Source organism: Liolophura sinensis, chromosome 6, assembly GCF_032854445.1.
Source record: "Liolophura sinensis isolate JHLJ2023 chromosome 6, CUHK_Ljap_v2, whole genome shotgun sequence".
NCBI classification, from domain to species: domain Eukaryota; kingdom Metazoa; phylum Mollusca; class Polyplacophora; order Chitonida; family Chitonidae; genus Liolophura; species Liolophura sinensis.
This window is the reverse complement of record NC_088300.1, coordinates 51,060,093-51,078,550: the sequence shown is the minus strand read 5'-3', so window position 1 is coordinate 51,078,550 and position 18,458 is coordinate 51,060,093. Positions and strand designations below refer to the sequence as shown.

Genomic DNA, 18,458 nt, shown 5'->3' with positions numbered 1-18,458 from the left:
GGTTTTTTTGGCGTCTGCCACGGCTTTGTAAAACATCTAGATAGGAAGTTGATTTAGAGTTAACAAGCTTGTATGAACAAAATTTCTGTATCCGTTTCCCCTCTTCCGAAATAACTAAGGTTAAATTACTTGTTGTCTCTCCTTTTAATGTAAAGGACATACATTTCATAGCCATCACAAATATATCACACAACCACATATGACGATTTAGACAGACTTTAATAGATCTTTCATACTGTTGAAATATATTAGTCTCTTCAATGAGCTTATTTATGGTTCCCAAACCATATGCGTTCAGTGTACATGAAAGATTTATTAACCCAACTCTTCCAGAATTCGAACAGCAATGAACCATAATGTGGGAATAAGCACAGCTGTTACATTCAAGTGGATAACAAGAACATGTAAAGAAATGGTTATCCAGAAACTGCTAATTACTAATATACAATTCTTCATTCTTGAAATGTTAGCTTTACAGAGATACAATTTAAATTTCTGTTTTCCAATACTGCTGAAAAGTCTGAGAACTTCAAAATTGCCTTATACAATTTGATATTCACTTAATTCAGCTAAAAAAATCCCTAGATACATCATGTAAGTTATACTGTAAAGCTACATGTAGCATGCATATGAGCCTGCCACAGGCTTTCTTCCAACACATACTGTTTTAACAGTAAACCATCAGATCACCTGGAACACCCAGACATTTTCCGTCTTAAGAATCCTTGCCTGGCCAATATTTCTTCTCTCTATAACATGAACATAGAAACAGTCCCATATGACGTCACATTTCACAGGGACCAGACCATCTCAATGGCTTTACAAACACCCACATCGGCATAGTTAAAGTAGTAGAGTCCACCCAGGGCAAGAACTGTAACAATGTTGGTGAGAATGTTTATTCTGGGAACAAATTTTGTAACGTAGTCTGTGGCGACTCCATGCAGGCCCCTGTAACAAAAGACATATTGTCATGAGCAATGTAAACATAGCACAGGACTAAAACATTAAGCTGTTCTACACCAAAAGCCCTCAGTTTAATTTCTAGTTTGTTATTTTTACAAACATCACATTCTTATCTCAGGGATTTGGTTTACACGTTCTGGACACCATGTGGAAACTGCTACCTACTTGACAAACACTATAACATACAGCTCCAGCAAAATTGCTGTGAACCAGACTTGAACTTGCAACTCTACCTGTCCAAAGCCTGTCATGTGTCAGAAGAACATATAGCACCCCAAATGTAATTGAAAACCTAATAAAAGCAACCCATATATTGTGCACCTGAAATCTTCTAGCTGTATGAAATTCCATGACCAACATGACTTCTAATATGTGAATGAAAAAAAATAGCCTTACCAATAACCATGCAGAACCACAGAGGTGGCCAGCGCATAATCCATGATTGGGCCTTGCACAAAGAGAGCTGCTGGAAGTATGGCCAACAAGCTTACTGTCACAGCTCTCTCTACTGACCAGTGAGTGGCCGCTGTCATCACATGACCTGAGCCTTGTTTCTCAGCTGTAAAAGGAAAACAGTAGTTGTGGACATGGAGTGAATAAAGAATGAACAGGTACTGATCCTTGATCATTTTTATTCAAAGCAGAGCCAATATTGCCAATTTAACATCAAATTCACCTGCTAACTTTGCAGCTGGTCTAATGTGTCTTGTGTAATGAAACAGCCTAAAAGACAATCTTCAAAGAAGGTGTAAATGAGTACAGTACCTGGTGTGTAGGGTCCTCGATGAGCCTTGAACATGGCGAGGACCGGGGAACTAAAGGCCAGCGACTTTCTGCTGACATCTGACATTCCTAATGTAGATAATGTGTTGGGCTTCAATAACAAAAGGCAGCCCTTGCCTGTAAGAAGAAACAAATTTAAATGAGATTTCAACATTATGTTCCCCCATTATAATGCAAATTTTCACAGTGTACCATGCATGGAACTGTTTCTGAAAACAATCAAGCACAAAGTTTTGTTTGCTTTCCACATTATTTTGGACACAGCGTGACATACTCACATGATATCATGAAGCCACCCACTTGTCACCATACAATGACATCAGGCACTCCACTACTTGTCCTGTATCTTTATGCTGAGGGACAATTAAGGCAAGGATGTAGCCAGACGTTTATTTCTTATTTTGGTTGATGTACCATGTAACTTTATCAGTTACCTGACAAATATTGTGATGCATTTTTTTTAATTACTTACTTTAAATCAGACTGCTGTCTTACCCCATACAAACTTAAATGAAGAACAATGCACGACTTCCCAATGAGGGTCATCAACAGGTTATTGTTTAAATCATTCTCTGTCCTGGGTGCCATGTGGGCTCATGTACCTCACCACTGATTATTATTCCACTTTGTGACCCAAACCAGCAGCTGAGCCTGGGTAAGCTATATTTTAGCATGCAACCTCATTAATTAAGGTTAAACAAAAATTATTATACATATGGCTCAGTCAGCGAGGGCATCTTTATGATAATAAGATTAAATAACATCATTAACCCTGTCAGAGATCGATGATTTATATCATCAATTTTGAAACTTAGCCACACTGTATTTAAAAGGTAGAAATAATATCATAAAGGAAATAATAATAACTTTAGCAATTGTTCAATATAAGGATTTGCATACTTTGACTCATTTCATCTCAAAGGTCAAATGTTAGCCTTAACTTAAGCTCAGCATTATCATCTTTCACTCAACCTGACAACACAGGCTTACACTGTAGATACACTGCTAGTGTTGTCCAAAATTTGCATTCACCACTTGAAGATAATTTCTAGACTTTAAAGCTGATATTAAATTTCCTTTTTACAAATTATGTATCCAAATGATGATTACAGTATGTACAGCTTTTTTATCAACGATCCTGTAATCAAAAACAACAAGAGCCGTGGCTTCAACCATTTTTACACCATTAAGCCGTGATTCCTGTGGCTCTAATGATTTATCTGATAAAGTCATGGTGAACTTTACAAACACAAAGTGAATGATGTTGTGCATGGAATACTTGTTTCGAAACAGCGCAGCCGTAGCAGACGAGGTCAACAAAATGAGACATACTGGTTTACATGATAGTACAACAACAACTTCCGCGACAGTGGTGTGACGTGCCGAACTCAACCTGTGAATACAGATAATAATGCCTGCAATCTTGCTTGAAAACGCAACACTTTGCAGTCCATTGATTGAAGATAAAATATAACATGTGAAACTGTTGTAAAAGTCACTTGTAATGCAAATAACACGTTTGTTTACCTCGGCAAGATCGCAACAAGGTGAGAGCAGCCATTTTCCCCAAACAAGGTCACTGTCAACTATGAAGACCTTGCAGTTAACATAACCTCTGCTCTACAGTAGAGTGTGTGTGTTTCAAAATACTTCCTACAGAGACGAAATTTGGAATATTTTGAAAATTAAATTAACTATGCAGGAAAAAGTTTACTGTTATATCCTTGTTAGTGAAGTAAATTATTAAGTTTCTGTGACGGCAGAGGTTTTACATAAGATGGGAGATAACTCTCAAATACTTCTCGTAAAGCCTGCCAGCCTTTATGTGACGAATATAAAAGAAATATTTTACATCGATAAAAGTATACTTTCTTCTAAAGGCTGTAAAATGCACAAACAATTTTTCGCCATTTTTAGTACCACAATGGTTGTTAGTCCACTTAAAATCTCCTCAACCTCATAAATTTTTTGATGTAATTGTAAGGCGCGTGACCTAGCTCTATTCATAAATAAGTAAATAAATAAATAAAAAGGCCTACTGCAATATAGCTCTAATATACCAGTATGTTGGTTTCAGTAGGAGAGCTTTAGCAGGTCCCTACCGGTACTGTTATGTATCTATGGTACACATCTGTAGTCGCTGTATGTGTTACATCAACATTGTCCAATTAATGATCATAGTTGTGTGAGTGTAATTGTCAACAAACTTCAGATCGACGCGTTTTGTAACCATCCGTATGGCTTTGTACACAGTGGCATATAGCCTACACGGATTAAAACATGCAAAGTTTTGGCTTTGGACTCTGCTTGAAAGAGCATATTGGTCCAGCTATAGGCATTTCATAGGCCTTGGCAATGCCTTCAATCTATGTAGGCCTATATACATTTACATTGTACCAATCATTCTTTACAAATAAACACCGTTACATCATGTTCATTAATTCCTGTAATAATTACCATACATGTCAGTGACAATTATCCTCATAGCTGGAAAATAGTGTTTGCTGAACTTTATTGTAAATGTACCGTTTTATTGAGAAAAGAAAACATACTGAGAAAAGGATTGTGGTCTACCCGGTATTTTATTAAACTGTCATACATGAAGCCATAAGCCCAGACCATTTATACCGGTAACATAAAGTGTAAAATTTCTTAATGTCATCTTTTTTTTTTTCATCGATATCTTAATATTGACAGCATGGATCGAAGTGAAAACGGCACTTTATTTATTTAGTCCGTACCGGTTGACCGGACTATACGCATAGGCAAATAAACGTGTGTATGTAGGTATACGTATATATGCATGCCTGTAATACTGTTTACACAGCCTGTCCTCCCGGTATTCTGTTTTATAGCTGGTTTATAAGAGTTTTATTTTAATGATACAGATTATCAAGACTAACTCAGACTATTAATTTATTACTGTTTTACTGTGGCGTAGCTCTATCAATGCCCATGCTGTTTGTTGCATGTACCTGGATTAAATTAAGGCATTCTCAGAATTCTGATAGCCAACAAAATACAGTTTACAAAGCTCTGAACTTGCTGGCCTCACACAATTTCCTTTTGTGTGTGCGCACGTATGTGTGTGCTGTAGTTAATAAACTGTTATATTTGGTTTTAACGTCTTTTGAATGAATGTGTATCAGGCTTTAACCCTCTATTTACCGCTACAGGTATACCGAGCCTGAAAATTGTTTCCTTGTATATAGGATTTCTTACTGAGGAGTAGAAATGATTTTTGGTGCCACCTTTGACCTTGGTGACCTTGTAACAGGAATGTTGCTCATGAGCAACATTGGTCATTGAAGGTTAGCGACGGTTTGAATATGTGTCATGCTTGGGGACAGCAGTTGTCGCCAAATATTTTGATCTTAGAGCGACGCAGATTTAAAACATCGAAAAGAACGAGCCATATCGTGTTCTGATTGTATCAATTTTATTTGAAATGCTTGAAATCAGTCATTTCTTATGGAAGTGTTGAAATAATTCCAATCCAGCTTGTAGGTAAGCATGTTTGTGTTCTGTGTCCAATTGGTACCAAATACATAACAAGAACAATGGAACTTAAACCAGCAATGACGATCTGACAACAAAATAACACCGTAGTATGATTTATGGCAATTTGCTGAAAACGGCACAGTTTACTTATGGTGGTAAGCGAAAAAACAGTTGCGATCAGGGCAAATACACAGATGAACTTTGCATTTGGAGCACTGCCACCAGGAAAATCCAGCAGGACAGAATCTACAACGGTTGCGCTTTCCTGGTTGTACTGGCCAGTGATCAACAAGGTCGTACCTCACATCGGCAACGGGTGCTGGCGTTACCTTCTGTTTCTTTGCTGGAGGTGATGTCAAGAATGTAGCCGATGGTCGCCCACGATTCGGCTTGCCTTTCTTAATAAGTGCATCAGCTGCTGTTGCTTGAAATTTCTTCAGTGCAAGTTTGACGTTAGTGCCAGTGAGCTTGCAATCACGCCGACACAAAAACCAAGCATTTACCATACAGATTGTGAGCGTGTGATAGAAGATGTAGAGATACCAACGCTTGCTTTTGAGCTGTCTTTTGTACAGCGTACACATCATATCGAGTAGATCTACACCTCCCATATTAGAATTATACATTTTCACTACGGCTGGTCTCTCCACCTCAATATGCTTCTTCTGGGCCTTATCATATCGCTTCACTGTATCAATAGGTTCAGTACCAATGTATGTGCTCAACAGAGTGACTGATTTATTATCATTCCACCTAACAACTACCAGATTCCTGTCCTTCTCATAAACGCTATCCATTGAACCTCTACCAGTAAGTGCTAATTGTTTCTCAGTCTTGAGGGGTGCTTTATGACAACGATTAGTCTGAATTGTTCCAAGGAACTGTCCATAGTTGCGTTTTGTAATCTGGACCACCATTTCGAAGTTTGTGAAGTAGTTGTCACTGAAAATTTTGTATTGGTGATTACGAAGCAATGATTCACAAAGCTGCAAAACGACATTCCCACCAAGACCACAATTAGGCGCATACTGTTCGTCCATCCCCGTGCCTTTCCCTTGATAGACTGCAAAGTCGTGACAGAACTCAGAGGAACTACAACGAGCCCACAACTTAAACCCCCACTTTTTCGGCTTTTTTTGCATGTACTGCTTTAGCGCAGAACGTCCTTTGAATGCTACCATAATTTCGTCAATACACTGGTGTTCTTCACTAGAGCTAACAGTTCCGAAATTATCACGGAGTGATGTCAGCCACGGTCGGAGTTTCCACACGCGGTCCTGTTTCCTCTGGTCTTCTGTAACGGCCTCATTGTCCACAAAATGAAGATAGGCCGCTATCTTATAAAATCTGTTCCTGCTCATCTTATCTGCAATCGGCTCATAGCGAACCTCTTCAGTTCAGATGTAGTCAGCTGCAGGTTGATGCCATCCTTTTTCATCGCATACTTGTTTGTTTCTAGAACGGTGGCGTCTAAAATAGCGTCGGTTACGAATATTTTGTAAAATTCATAGGGTGTCAGTTCTGGATTAGGCTCGGGCAGTACTGAGACAGGTATAAAGTCTACATTCTGCGGTGCCACAAACTCTCTACGAGTCTCGAAATTGTAGCTTTCTGGCGTTTTCGTCTTATGCACTGTTTGGGGATTGACGTATGATGCCAGTGGTTCACCATCTGACGAGCTGGAATCGTCATCCACATTACTAGTGCTGGGCCGATTGAGCAAGGTGTGGATATCATGGACACCGCCATCATCACAATCACTGTCAACGTCACCATCTTCATCGGGACACCAATCGTCATCATCACCGTCGGACAACTCCTCAAACTCACTGTCTGAATCCAGAACAGCAGCAAGGACATCATGAACATTTGTTAGTTTTTTCCCAGCCATCTACAAATCAATGGAAACATAAGTTGCAGCGATATGCATTCCAAATTTACTGACACTTTAAGGCAATAGAATATTGTTGTAAGACGAAAACATATTTTTATTGTTTTAAAAATATTAGTTTGTTTGTCTTACAGTAGCACGTAAACCACATAGTAAACACACAGCATAGAGATGGAGTCTATACTTACCAATGTTGCTCGAGAGCTACATAAATTTGTGGGGCTTCTTCAGGCTATGTTGCAACAACTCTTGTTAACAACTTATTGCCCCAGTTATTCTCTTTCTCAAACAGATTAATTGCAACAATAACTTTTTTGTATACATACCTTTACCCCTGGGTCGCGGACAAACTTTCCCAATCAAAACACGCGGCCTCGTGACGCCCGCAATCGGTACACGTTGCCTTCCGGCGGGAAGTATGAATAGTTGACAGTGCTGCCCTCTGTGTTGCTATTTCGAAACTACAGTTTGTAGCTGTTACACAACATTGGGAAGTAATGGTAAGTTTTAGTCGACAGTTTTGTTGGCGGGCTATTAGAGTTTATGTAGCTCCTGAGCTACGTGGGTAAATAGAGGGTTAAAGCGAGGACAAGTCAGAACCAAGAAACAATTTAACTGCAGTGTTGTGTATGTAAAAGACGAAATTAGGTCTTTCAAATTCAAATCATCAGGAATTATCACCCAGGATTCTTGTGTTATTCGATCAGTTGGAGTATAGCCTTCAAGTTTGTCTTTTTGTGCATGAATTCCTTTTGAAATATAAGATTCTATATATAAACATCATAGCGACAAGTGTTCTATTGTTTTACAACTATGTCAGATTAGCTCCCTTGTAACAAATACTACAACACGGTGGTTGGTCAGATTCGACCCACGTGACAAGGTGTGTCAGATTGGCGCTGCGATCGACGACAACAACAACTGAGAGAAGCAATGATTCAGAGAAGATGGGGTGCCTGAGCGCTGGTCAGACTTACGTCAGTCCTGTTGTTAAATACACGCTTTTCTTCTATAACTTATTATTTTGGGTAAGTAAGTAATCCGCTCGTGGTTCCTGATCGTTGGTAGTAATAGTTTTCTCTTGATATTTTCACCTGCTCAGCAATCTTTTGGTGACTCAAGGTTTCACATTTTCGTTGTTTACAAATCAAATCTGATTAATTTTCAAGTATCCGTACGTGGTTTAATTGTGGTGGAACCTGATTTCCAACAAGAACATCTAAGTGTTTTGATTTGATTCAGTGTGGACCAGTGTTGAATATTGAGAGTATTCTTAGTCCATGGCGTACGGTTTTCAAGCTCAAGTTTAACTGTGAACAGTAAATATATTATTATGGGCTATAACTAGCGCTGGGTCAGTTGTGACGCTTTTAATTACTATTGTAACAGACAGCTGAAAAGTAACTTGAGAGATTTAGTGAGATGAAAGCGGATCCTAAATGTATTATTGGTAAAATAAGTGAAAGGAAGAAAAACATACAAACTAAGATCACTCTGTAGATGAAGATCTCACTTTTTTGTTAGTTACTGGTCATTCACTGAGGGCACTTCGAGGTTCTCCAAAGGTATAAGTGAAGCCACAGATGCAACTTCTATTTAATTTGATTAAACATTTTTATGGCATTAAGTCTTAATCATATAAATAAGTAAATAAATAAATAAACATGATGATTTGCAACTGTCTGCTTTTTTTAAATTATTCTGTTGTAATGTCTAAAGACACCCTAAAAAATAAATATGTGAGTATATATGTATATTAAGTCAGCTTGTGCGTGCGTGTCTCTGTGGTAGAAAAAGTATTCGAGCCAGGGTATTTAGATGGTAAAAAATTTAAAGAAGATATTTTTTTAATATACAATACAGTGCATCAGGCCAACCATATACTAAATGTCCTTCTGCATTCTACATTTTTGAAAATTATTTACATGCTCAGTGGTACATAATATGCACTTGCACTCATTTAGATTACACTTTTATTTATGTATACATGTGGAAATTATAGACACTGTTCTTATACAGGTCTCTTTCAACTGAAACTACATTTACCTTTTTTTTTTCATTAAGGAATAAAGATATATGTTAGTTTTGAGACACTATGACAAGAATTCACTGTAGATTGATAAACCTTTCCAAGACCAGGACAAACTAATTAAGCCAAAGATAAGGTTCATATGATAACTGTTAGATCAGGTACAGAAGGTTTTTGTCAGCCTATAGCAGTGGCCAGATGTACATGTACAGTGCAGCGGGAAGTGACAGTATGAGCACTTTTTTTGTGCTGTTCGTGTGTGGGGGTTCCTGTATTCATGACACACTAACGGTACCAGTGCTTCAAAAGAAATTTGTATAGATGCCGCTGTGCGTGCACAACTAGTTTATGTAAAGTGTTAGGAATAGGCACATTGCGTGTGATATCTGGAGGATATAAAGGTTTCTGTAATTGCTTGTGGCTTTACCTTTTGTTGCTGCCCTACATATCTTGTTTTGAGGAGCACAGATACATGTAGTATATGTAGTATATTGCATGTAGACGAACACACTTCCACTCAGACATGTACACGTCTGCTTCTTAAAACCCAAGCCCACTAGGAACTATCCGGTGTCTGTTCTCAGCATGAATGTGTCATTACAATCACTGTTGAGTAAAATTAGCTTCAGGAAACTTCTGTTTCACTTTACACAGCCAAAGAACTACACGGTGGTATAAAATCACAAAATTGGCAATGGCCAGAAAAAAAAATAGATCAGAATCACCCTAGTTATTTTGACACTGTCCTATTGTTTATTTTGTGGATTTTTTTTTTTTACATTGGATATGGTTCATTTAAAAAATTAGCATCTTTTTACATGTAGACACTTTAGAGCATTTACAATGAATGATGAAATATTTCATTAGCAATGTGCCTAAATTGCTGTGAAAGAGAAAATAATAAGTACTTTAACTGCTGGTTAGTTTTTATATTTTGTTCCAGTGTATGTTCTTTATTCTTCTAGTAACACATTAACTCTTTATCAGTAGAGGTTCATGTACTACACATATCCTGTTCCTGATCAGAAATATGAACAGGGCTGTTCTTTGTGGAATAGTGCATCAAGCAGATAGCGACCTATATGTATTACTGTCATGTACCGTGTACACATATCAGTAATAACAGAGTGGAGACGAGTGGTCGGGGGCAGTGGTGTGTGACAACACACAATGGGGTTACAGTGAACTGTACATGTACAAGCACTGCTTATACTTAACTTAGATGCAGGTGTATACATGTATCATGATGTGTTGTTGTCTTGTGTAGACCAAACATTTATAAAACCATATCTTCGACAATAGGCTAAAAGTGCATGAATTCAGTTCATATCTGGACTCCAAAGTTGTACTCAAGATTTTTTCTGGGTAGCAATAACCTGTATTAGTGGGGAAAGGCCATTGGTTAAACATAATATTCGCAATATAACTGCTAAAGCAGTCATGTTGGGGCTCACTAAACGTTGTTGAATTTGGTAAATTAAAAGGTCTTTTTTAATTAAAACGAAATAAAATTTTTAATATTACATTCAGGCATTGTGTATTTTAAAAAAGTGAGCAATACATGTATGAAGTCGTGTAAACTGTCTAAAGACAGGTGTGAAACATTGAGCATGCAGTTTGAACACCAAAAATCAGAATGGCTTTCTTGAGCGAATTCCCAAGCTGTATGCTCTTTTACTTGTCACATGCACATATTGAATGTTGAGTTCTCTACATGTATGTCCTTTTCTATGTTTTGTTAAAGCTCATAGGACTGGTGGCAGTGGGGCTAGGAGTGTGGGCATTTGTGGAAAAGACAAAATATGCTGAAGTGAACATCAATGGGGTGGCTGACCTTCTCTTTGACATCTCCATCATCTTCATTGTTGTCGGCATCATCATTTTTTTCCTAGGCTTCTGCGGCTGCATTGGTGCCCTCCGTGAAACTGTTATTCTGCTCAAAATTGTAAGTTTAATATGTGAATCAAGATTCATGTATCTATGTGTGACTTAAAGTATAATGACGTAAAAGTTTACCCCAAAAGTGCATTTTTGGAGGAAAATGTTACATTTTGTGCTATGTATGGTGTCATCCCACCCGACAAACAAACATAAAAGCACCTTTTATTAAAGGTCAATAGAACTCTCAGATAAAGCCAAATTGAGCGCAACTTACATGTAGCAGTGAGTGAAATTTCAGTTTATTTACTGTGCCTTTGTGTGCCACAAAACTTTCAAGTGGACAGCCTTTTTGTCCAGGGGGGATTAAATTTTCCAGAGAAAACCTAATACAAATTTAGAGACAAAGTTAAATTAAGACATAAGTTTTTTTTTAATCTTGCCTGTGCTTTAAAATCACTAAATCTAAGTCATATAAATAAATGACTAATAGCGTAAATGTGTGTATTGTCTGAATTTGGGTTGTTTCTACTTCAGTATTACATCGCCTTGGTGGTGATATTTCTGGTGTTGGTAGCTGGCTCAGTCATGGCGTTTGCCTTCAAAGATCAGATCATTACAGCCTTAACCGATGAACTGAAGGACACTGTTATAACAAAATACCACGATGACCCAGAGCTGCAGGGCATTGTGGACTGGTTTCAGGAAGAGGTTGGTGCACACACACTTCATTCTCTATCAGCAGCTTCAGTTTTGTGTGTAAAACTTGTAGCTGCTTCATATCTTGTATTCAGCTGGAGACCCAAGTCATATCTAAGATGGACTTTCGATACATTGATCAATTACTGCTTTGGGACCAAGCACAATATGATGGTGAAATGCTTAGGATTATGTTGAGGATGAAGTTAAGCCTCAAAGAAACAAATGCACAAAAATGTAAAACTCGTCTTTACTCATCTCCAAAATTTAATGGCTATAAGACTTTTTTGTTTTTTTGTGTTTGTAAGTCATATTTTCCATTCACCAAAGCTTCCAAGGCGGATAAAGAGAAGTTGAGCTGTGTCAAAAGTATAGATTTGCTTTCTTGAGATAAGTTGTGTATTTAATCTTCAGCACCATCGATTAACATGTCTGCACCCTTTTACTTTAATTTTGGAAGCAAAACTATTGGTTGGGTTGACCAATTTCAGGGCCTCACAAAAAATAGTATTATTTTGTCCGTTGACCCAGAGTAATACCCTCAGAATATGCTTGAACAAATACCTTTCACACATGCGAAAAGTTTGTAGAATTACAGTATATTTTAAACTGCTGACCTCGCCATGATATATCAGAAATATTGCCAATGTGGCGTTAAGGCATAGTCATTCATTCATTCCCTTCTCATCTTCAGTTTCAGTGTTGTGGAGCCAGTGAAGCAGGATATAAAGACTGGAACAAAAACATGTATTTTAACTGTACGAGTGCTGACTCCACAGCAGAGAACGGCTTCAACTCTATCAAATGTGACGTCCCTTATTCCTGTTGTAGGAACCCTGACAGCTTTAATGTAAGTTTATTTGAACCCTTGATGGAGTAATGTGGAGAGTAGAACGATCCCAGATTACCATGTTCTGGGATAAAAATTTCAATTCGGGTATAAAGTTGGATTATTCATCCCAGAATTGTTTGTAAATCTGGAATTTTCTTTCCCATATTAGAATATTTTGTCGGAGTGTTTTTGATTTCATTGCATCAATATCTGTTTACATTTTGCTGTGGAAGAATATTACTTTGAATTTAATCAGAGTGACATATTCAAGACTGCAGTCAAGTGTTTTATCTTATTTTTCTACACAGGGTTATAATATCCCAGTAGATGTATTTCAGCAGTTTTCACAGGATGTTAGAAAGTAGTTGAGAATTGCTATAAAAAAAATTTGGAAATGTGGTTATGAGCCAAAGGTCTGCAGTGGCGTTGAAAGCACTACAGCTGGTATCTTTTCATAAAAAAAACCCAGTAAAAACAAAAAGCGAAGAAAATTAAAACCATTATGTTACTCAAAGCGATACCGGTGTCAAAGCACCAAGGTCCTATTGAACGTCAAATAAGAAAACACTATGAAAGTAATGCACTGAACTAATTTGCCATGATCAGTAAAATGAAGGTCTGGAAAACATTTGTTTACCAACACATCCTAACACACATATCTTTAGCCTTCTTCAACTGCCAAAGTACATAGAGATTGGAAAATTCAACAGATTCAAACTATATGTGCAAATTGTAACAGTATTTACAAAAACAGGCAGCATGGAGAAAATGCATGACAAAAATGAAAAGTATTCAGCTGGGTTTGAACCCCACACTACTAGATATCATATACATTGCATCTAGTACTGAAAACCAGCCTAGAGTCTCGATCAAGTTAGGCCTTAGCGATCACTGCACCTGGCTAAGTATGTTCATTTCATGTTGCTGGACACATGGTTTGCAATCACCACACTCTAGTGTCCCATGTGGTTTGCCTAGGCTCAGTTCAGTTTTAAGCGCAAGTGAGGACAGAGTGCATGTAAGTGACAGAAAATGTTAGGAGACTATAAAGATAAGATTTTTTAGTCTAAATAGGTAGAAGGAATAAACCGTGTTGTGTATTGTTTTCTTTTCAAAAGATCCTCAGTCCAAATCTTTTCTGTGTGGCATCCTAAAGCCTGTCTCTTCCTTTCAGGCATGTAAGGTCTAGACCTGAATATAAACTGGAAACCACGATATTTTTCTTTAACGGTTGAATTTGGCCTAATAAGAGTAATGACTTAAGGTACATGTGTTAATAGTAATTTTTTGCATATTGGCCATGGATTTTTATTGCATGTATATCCTGATGGTATGGGGGAATGCCATCGGGGCTGTTGTGACTTACCCATGATGCATTGCGAACAGGGCTGGCTTACATGCAAACATGCAGCACATGTATAGTAATATATTTATCTCCAAAGTCTAAAAACTGCAATGGATGTATGTGAAAAATAAAAACCCCATAACAGGATTTCAGACCTACTTCAGCTGTCTAACATCCCAAAGCTTCCGTGACCTAGGCAGCCCCTGAACCCTAGGCGACCTCTGAACCCTAGGCGAACCCTGCAACCTTGCCTTTTGTGCTGAGATAATTTACCAATGGCTGTACCACTTTCAAATTGCTGCTGACGCGTCTGCTATTAGAGCAAGACTGACACAATAAAACCGTCACTAATAATGTGAATTATTTTGCTAAAAAATAAAGCAAAACCCTAAGTGTTACATATGTTATGCAGTTTTCCTTTGATGTGGATTGATTGCATAATGACAGTCTTTTATTAAACTCTCTGCATTATAGGATGTCTTTGGACTGACTTATTTGGAAGCTGATTCCAGCATGTTAGAAGGTCAAGTTTTAAATAGGTTGACAAAAAAGGCAAGCAGTGATATAAGAAGATGATCCCTTGTTGTTGTTTGCATTGTCTACAAGAAGTGGAATCTCTGACAAAATCATTTTGGTTGTAGAGGTTTTATTTCATCATATTTAATGGATGAATTACAGCTGTAGTGAGGTTTTATTTTAGAATAAACACCCCATTCAGTATTACATTTCACATGTAGAAACTGACTTGATTATACTACAATACTACTGGATTCGCTGTCCTAAAATTGTGAAGTTGAGTACCTATATCTTCTGCTCTCCCATTTTCAGATTGGTTTGCCAAATTTGCTGTGTGGAGCTGACATGCTGCAGAAATTAGTGAGTTGTATTTCTTGTCAGTAAAAACAAAAAATGGGTTATTCACCGTTTTCGTCATGTGACAAGGATTACTTCCCTTTGTTAGCTTGCTTGTATTTTGTCCTGTACAAAGAACTAGACATGTTATGTATGCAGATAAAGGGGTTCTATACCTAAAGTATGAATGCTCATGATACATACGCATTTTTTGAATATTTGATTGAGTTGATTATTTCATTGGTGTTTTACATACTCAAGAATATTTCACTTGTATGACATCAGCTAGCATTAAATGTGGGAGGAAACCAAGCAGAACCTGGGGGAACCCACAGGATTCTGGCAGACTTTCTCACATACGAATAGAGAGGAAGCCACCATAAGCTGGGGTTGAAATCACAGCAATTGCATTTGTAAGAGGCTCCTGAGTCATTGTGAATCATGATACAAACCTTGATTGTTGTTTTCAGTTGAACACTTTTTGAGGGTGTATATTTACAGATAAGTACAGCCAACAAAGAGATCTACACGGATGGGTGCGTGGACGCTGTGATCAAGTGGGCAGAACAGAATCTACACATAGTGGGGATAATTGCAGTCTGCGTGGCAGTGCCACAGGTCAGTGGTGTACATGGCTTCTGTTTTCATGTAGGCCATCCTTAAAAAGTCCTTAGTTGGGAATAACTAACCTCTGAAGAGCCACTAATCAGAAAAAATTAGGTTATCTTGGTAGGATTTTTTTTTATTGTAGATTTGAATGAAAAAGATAAGGATTTTTAATAAATAAACATGGAAAATAAAGCAAAAAAAATATTTGCATCAAAAAACCAATTAAAAAAACAAGCACGAATTTACAAACGCTGACGCACTGGAGTTTTATTAGTTGACAACCTTAAAAGAATTTAGGCTTCAAATTGTGTATAATCTGATCACATTCTTCTAACAAAGCGCTCCAATAAGGGTCACCGAAAATCACTTACGTTTCACTATATATGACTTGTCTCTGTGACTGTCAAGTGATGAATGTTATATCCTGTGTATTTACAGCTGGTGGGAATATTCCTAGCTCGTGTTCTGGAGGGTCAGGTGCTGGATCAGAAGGCCCAGTGGGAGTACAGTCGTCGCGTGTAACCCTCCCCATCCTCAGCCGCCCACCCATCATCACCACCTCACCACGTCTGCGATTCTTTCGTTTCACCGCTTACACAGCCTAACCTCGCACAGTGAGATCTAACATTGTCAGATCTCACAGTGTTAGGACCTAATTTTATGTGACCTCATTGCATGTTGCCTAAAATTATCAGACGCTGCAGAGTCTGGCCTACTTTTGTCAGACCTCACTGTGTCAGGCCTAAAATTGTCAGACCTCATTCTGTGAAGTCTGACGATTGTTAGGCCTGACACCATGAGGCCTACCATTGTTAGACCTCAGTGTCAAGCCTACATGTAACATTGTCAGTCCTCACGGTGTCATACGTAGATGTAACATTGTCAGACCTCACAATGTCAAGCCCACATGTAACCTGTCAGACCTCACAGTGTCAAGCCTACTTGTAACATTGTCAGTCCTCACAGTATCAGACATACTTGTAGCATTGTCAGACCTGACAGTGTCAAGTCTACATGTAATATTGTCAGACCTGACAGTGTCGGGGCTACCATTGTCGGACATCACAGTATCAGACGGAAAATTGTCAGACCTCACAGTGTTGGGCCTACCATTGTCAGACCTCACAGTGTTGGGCCTACCATTGTCAGACCTCAGTGTTGGGCTTAATACTGCCCATCCCAAACTGTCAGACCTTACAGGGTCAGATTTTTAATTGTCGAATCTCAGGCCTAATGGTAGGCGTTGTGGTGTAAAAACTTACATGTAACTGGTAAAATAGTGTATGAGATATCACTATGTCAGACCTCAGAGTGTCAGACAACATGACACACTATGAGGCCAAGACAGATGACACAGTGACACCCCACAGTGTCAGATACCATGTCTAGCCTCAGTCTGTTAGGTTTCCTGGAGTTTTCCAACGGTGTATGTGGCCTGTTTAGGTTGAAGCCAGAGTTGTTTAAGAACAACCCCTGGAGTTCTTTCTCGTCCTAAGTATTACGTCAGTTAACACGGCCTTATACATTGTACATCTATATTTATTCTACCAACGGATCTACATATAAACTGATATATACGTGATATGTCCAACTGTGACAACTGTTTATCATATTGATGCATGAATATGTGTGTGTGTGAAGTGCTCGTCTGAATGTTGTTACTTCCTAATATGGCTCTTTGTCATTTTCCTGCTTTGGGTACTGGTGTACTTATTCTGTCATCTCCATGCCTTTTCTACTGAATCTAGGGTGCATGAGTTCATTCTGGACCTGTACTGTAAAGAATAGCACAAGCAGAAAGTAAAAGTAATCCTTTATCCTTTAAAACATAACATTGGACACATGTAATACGGTACTTTGATGACACTTAGCCTGATCATCTTGTCTACAATTATAATTCTACACTAAATTTACAATATTTGTGAAAAGCAGAGCATGCAGTATGTTAAAAGCAACTTGTTCATTGTCATATGTGGCTTATCTGATCAAGAGTTCAGGAGCATGTTGTATTTTGCAGTGATTTATTATCAGTTTGGGAAATGTTTGCTTGCTTGCTATTTTACCTGTGCCAAATGGTGTCATGTCAAAGGTCATGTTGCAGGCTTCATACAGGGTTGGGCATCATCCATCTTCCTTGTCACATGCAGTACAGATGTTTCCAAACCAAATTCATACCAGCGATCAATAATCTGATAATAATATCAATAATATACTGATCTTTATCCAAACCCGACATTTATTCTTCCTGCTGAGGCAGTAAACTGAACAAGTCATCTGTTTGTCCGAAGCAGTATTGTCAGGCATGGAACACCCTACACTTAGACATATTGAACCCAGTTATGGCTGTTACATGGAATGGCATTCAGACAGTCATCATATGTCCACCTTCCAGCCATAATAAATACAGGGTATTAGACTACAAACTGGCTGCTGAGTATCTATGGTCCCCCAAGCACATAGACCATTCAGACCCCACATCTTATGCCAACCCTCCAACACATCCGATGTCCCACCACCCCTTCTCATGACAGTGTTACTTTCCATTCCATTCCGGTCCATTCACAGAAAGATTGAACATTGTAACCGATGCGTGGGACATCTGGTTAATCTATTTGCAGCAATACTGCGTATGATTGGCCATTTGTATGTTCCTGATTGACAGTTCCAATAGGTATGTTGGATGAGGGATCGATTGTTCTGTATATATATATATATATATATATATATATATATATATATATATTTATGTATGTGTGACTGCCCAAGGTGTAAGGATATGAAATAATAACCAGTTGTTTTGTCTGTCGGACGCGGCCATGAGCTAACCTGCAACAATCAGCTGTTTGATGTGCACTTGTGAAGAGTGGCTGTTGTGTCTTGTTCATTCTGCCCATAATGTTTATCATTACCCTTAGATGTCAGGATTATGGCTCTGCTCCTTTCTCTTTGTGTGAAATCATTGTCTTTATGGATAATGTATATATATATATATATGTATATACATATATAGAAACTGTTTGTGACCAACTTTTTAGTTGAACACAGTAGAAAACAATCCAAAACAATGGGATCT

The 18,458-nt window shown here is 38.2% G+C and overlaps 3 protein-coding genes across 3 annotated transcripts; 1 reads left to right on the top strand and 2 right to left on the bottom strand.

The window, feature by feature from the left end:
* Positions 1–202: 202 nt before the first annotated feature.
* Positions 203–3,410, bottom strand: LOC135468226 (succinate dehydrogenase [ubiquinone] cytochrome b small subunit, mitochondrial-like). Its single transcript, XM_064746351.1, has 4 exons — positions 3,277–3,410; positions 1,732–1,866; positions 1,363–1,525; positions 203–951 (listed from the first exon to the last, which is right to left on the bottom strand). The coding sequence occupies exons 1-4, from the start codon at positions 3,308–3,310 to the stop codon at positions 792–794; spliced, it is 492 nt and encodes a 163-aa protein (XP_064602421.1). The 5' UTR covers positions 3,311–3,410; the 3' UTR covers positions 203–791.
* A 1,983-nt stretch (positions 3,411–5,393) lies between these two features.
* Positions 5,394–6,611, bottom strand: LOC135467321 (piggyBac transposable element-derived protein 3-like). Its single transcript, XM_064745089.1, has one exon. The coding sequence runs from the start codon at positions 6,609–6,611 to the stop codon at positions 5,394–5,396; it is 1,218 nt and encodes a 405-aa protein (XP_064601159.1).
* A 1,459-nt stretch (positions 6,612–8,070) lies between these two features.
* On the top strand, positions 8,071–18,067 carry LOC135468491 (tetraspanin-33-like). Its single transcript, XM_064746774.1, has 7 exons — positions 8,071–8,169; positions 10,915–11,115; positions 11,586–11,759; positions 12,442–12,597; positions 14,753–14,800; positions 15,278–15,394; positions 15,824–18,067. The coding sequence occupies exons 1-7, from the start codon at positions 8,089–8,091 to the stop codon at positions 15,905–15,907; spliced, it is 861 nt and encodes a 286-aa protein (XP_064602844.1). The 5' UTR covers positions 8,071–8,088; the 3' UTR covers positions 15,908–18,067.
* Positions 18,068–18,458: the final 391 nt, after the last annotated feature.

What these genes read in the sequence shown, in the direction of transcription:
- LOC135468491 (XM_064746774.1), top strand. Translation starts at nt 8,089, where the DNA reads ATGGGGTGCCTGAGCGCTGGTCAGACTTACGTCAGTCCTGTTGTTAAA. An exon ending in TCTATAACTTATTATTTTGG is followed by an intron (nt 8,170 to 10,914) that starts GTAAGTAAGTAA and finishes GTTTTGTTAAAG; the next exon opens with CTCATAGGACTGGTGGCAGT. An exon ending in TCTGCGTGGCAGTGCCACAG is followed by an intron (nt 15,395 to 15,823) that starts GTCAGTGGTGTA and finishes GTGTATTTACAG; the next exon opens with CTGGTGGGAATATTCCTAGC.
- LOC135467321 (XM_064745089.1), bottom strand. Translation starts at nt 6,611, where the DNA reads ATGAGCAGGAACAGATTTTATAAGATAGCGGCCTATCTTCATTTTGTG.
- LOC135468226 (XM_064746351.1), bottom strand. Translation starts at nt 3,310, where the DNA reads ATGGCTGCTCTCACCTTGTTGCGATCTTGCCGAG. An exon ending in TCGAGGACCCTACACACCAG is followed by an intron (nt 1,526 to 1,731) that starts GTACTGTACTCA and finishes TTCCTTTTACAG; the next exon opens with CTGAGAAACAAGGCTCAGGT. An exon ending in GTGGTTCTGCATGGTTATTG is followed by an intron (nt 952 to 1,362) that starts GTAAGGCTATTT and finishes CTTTTGTTACAG; the next exon opens with GGGCCTGCATGGAGTCGCCA.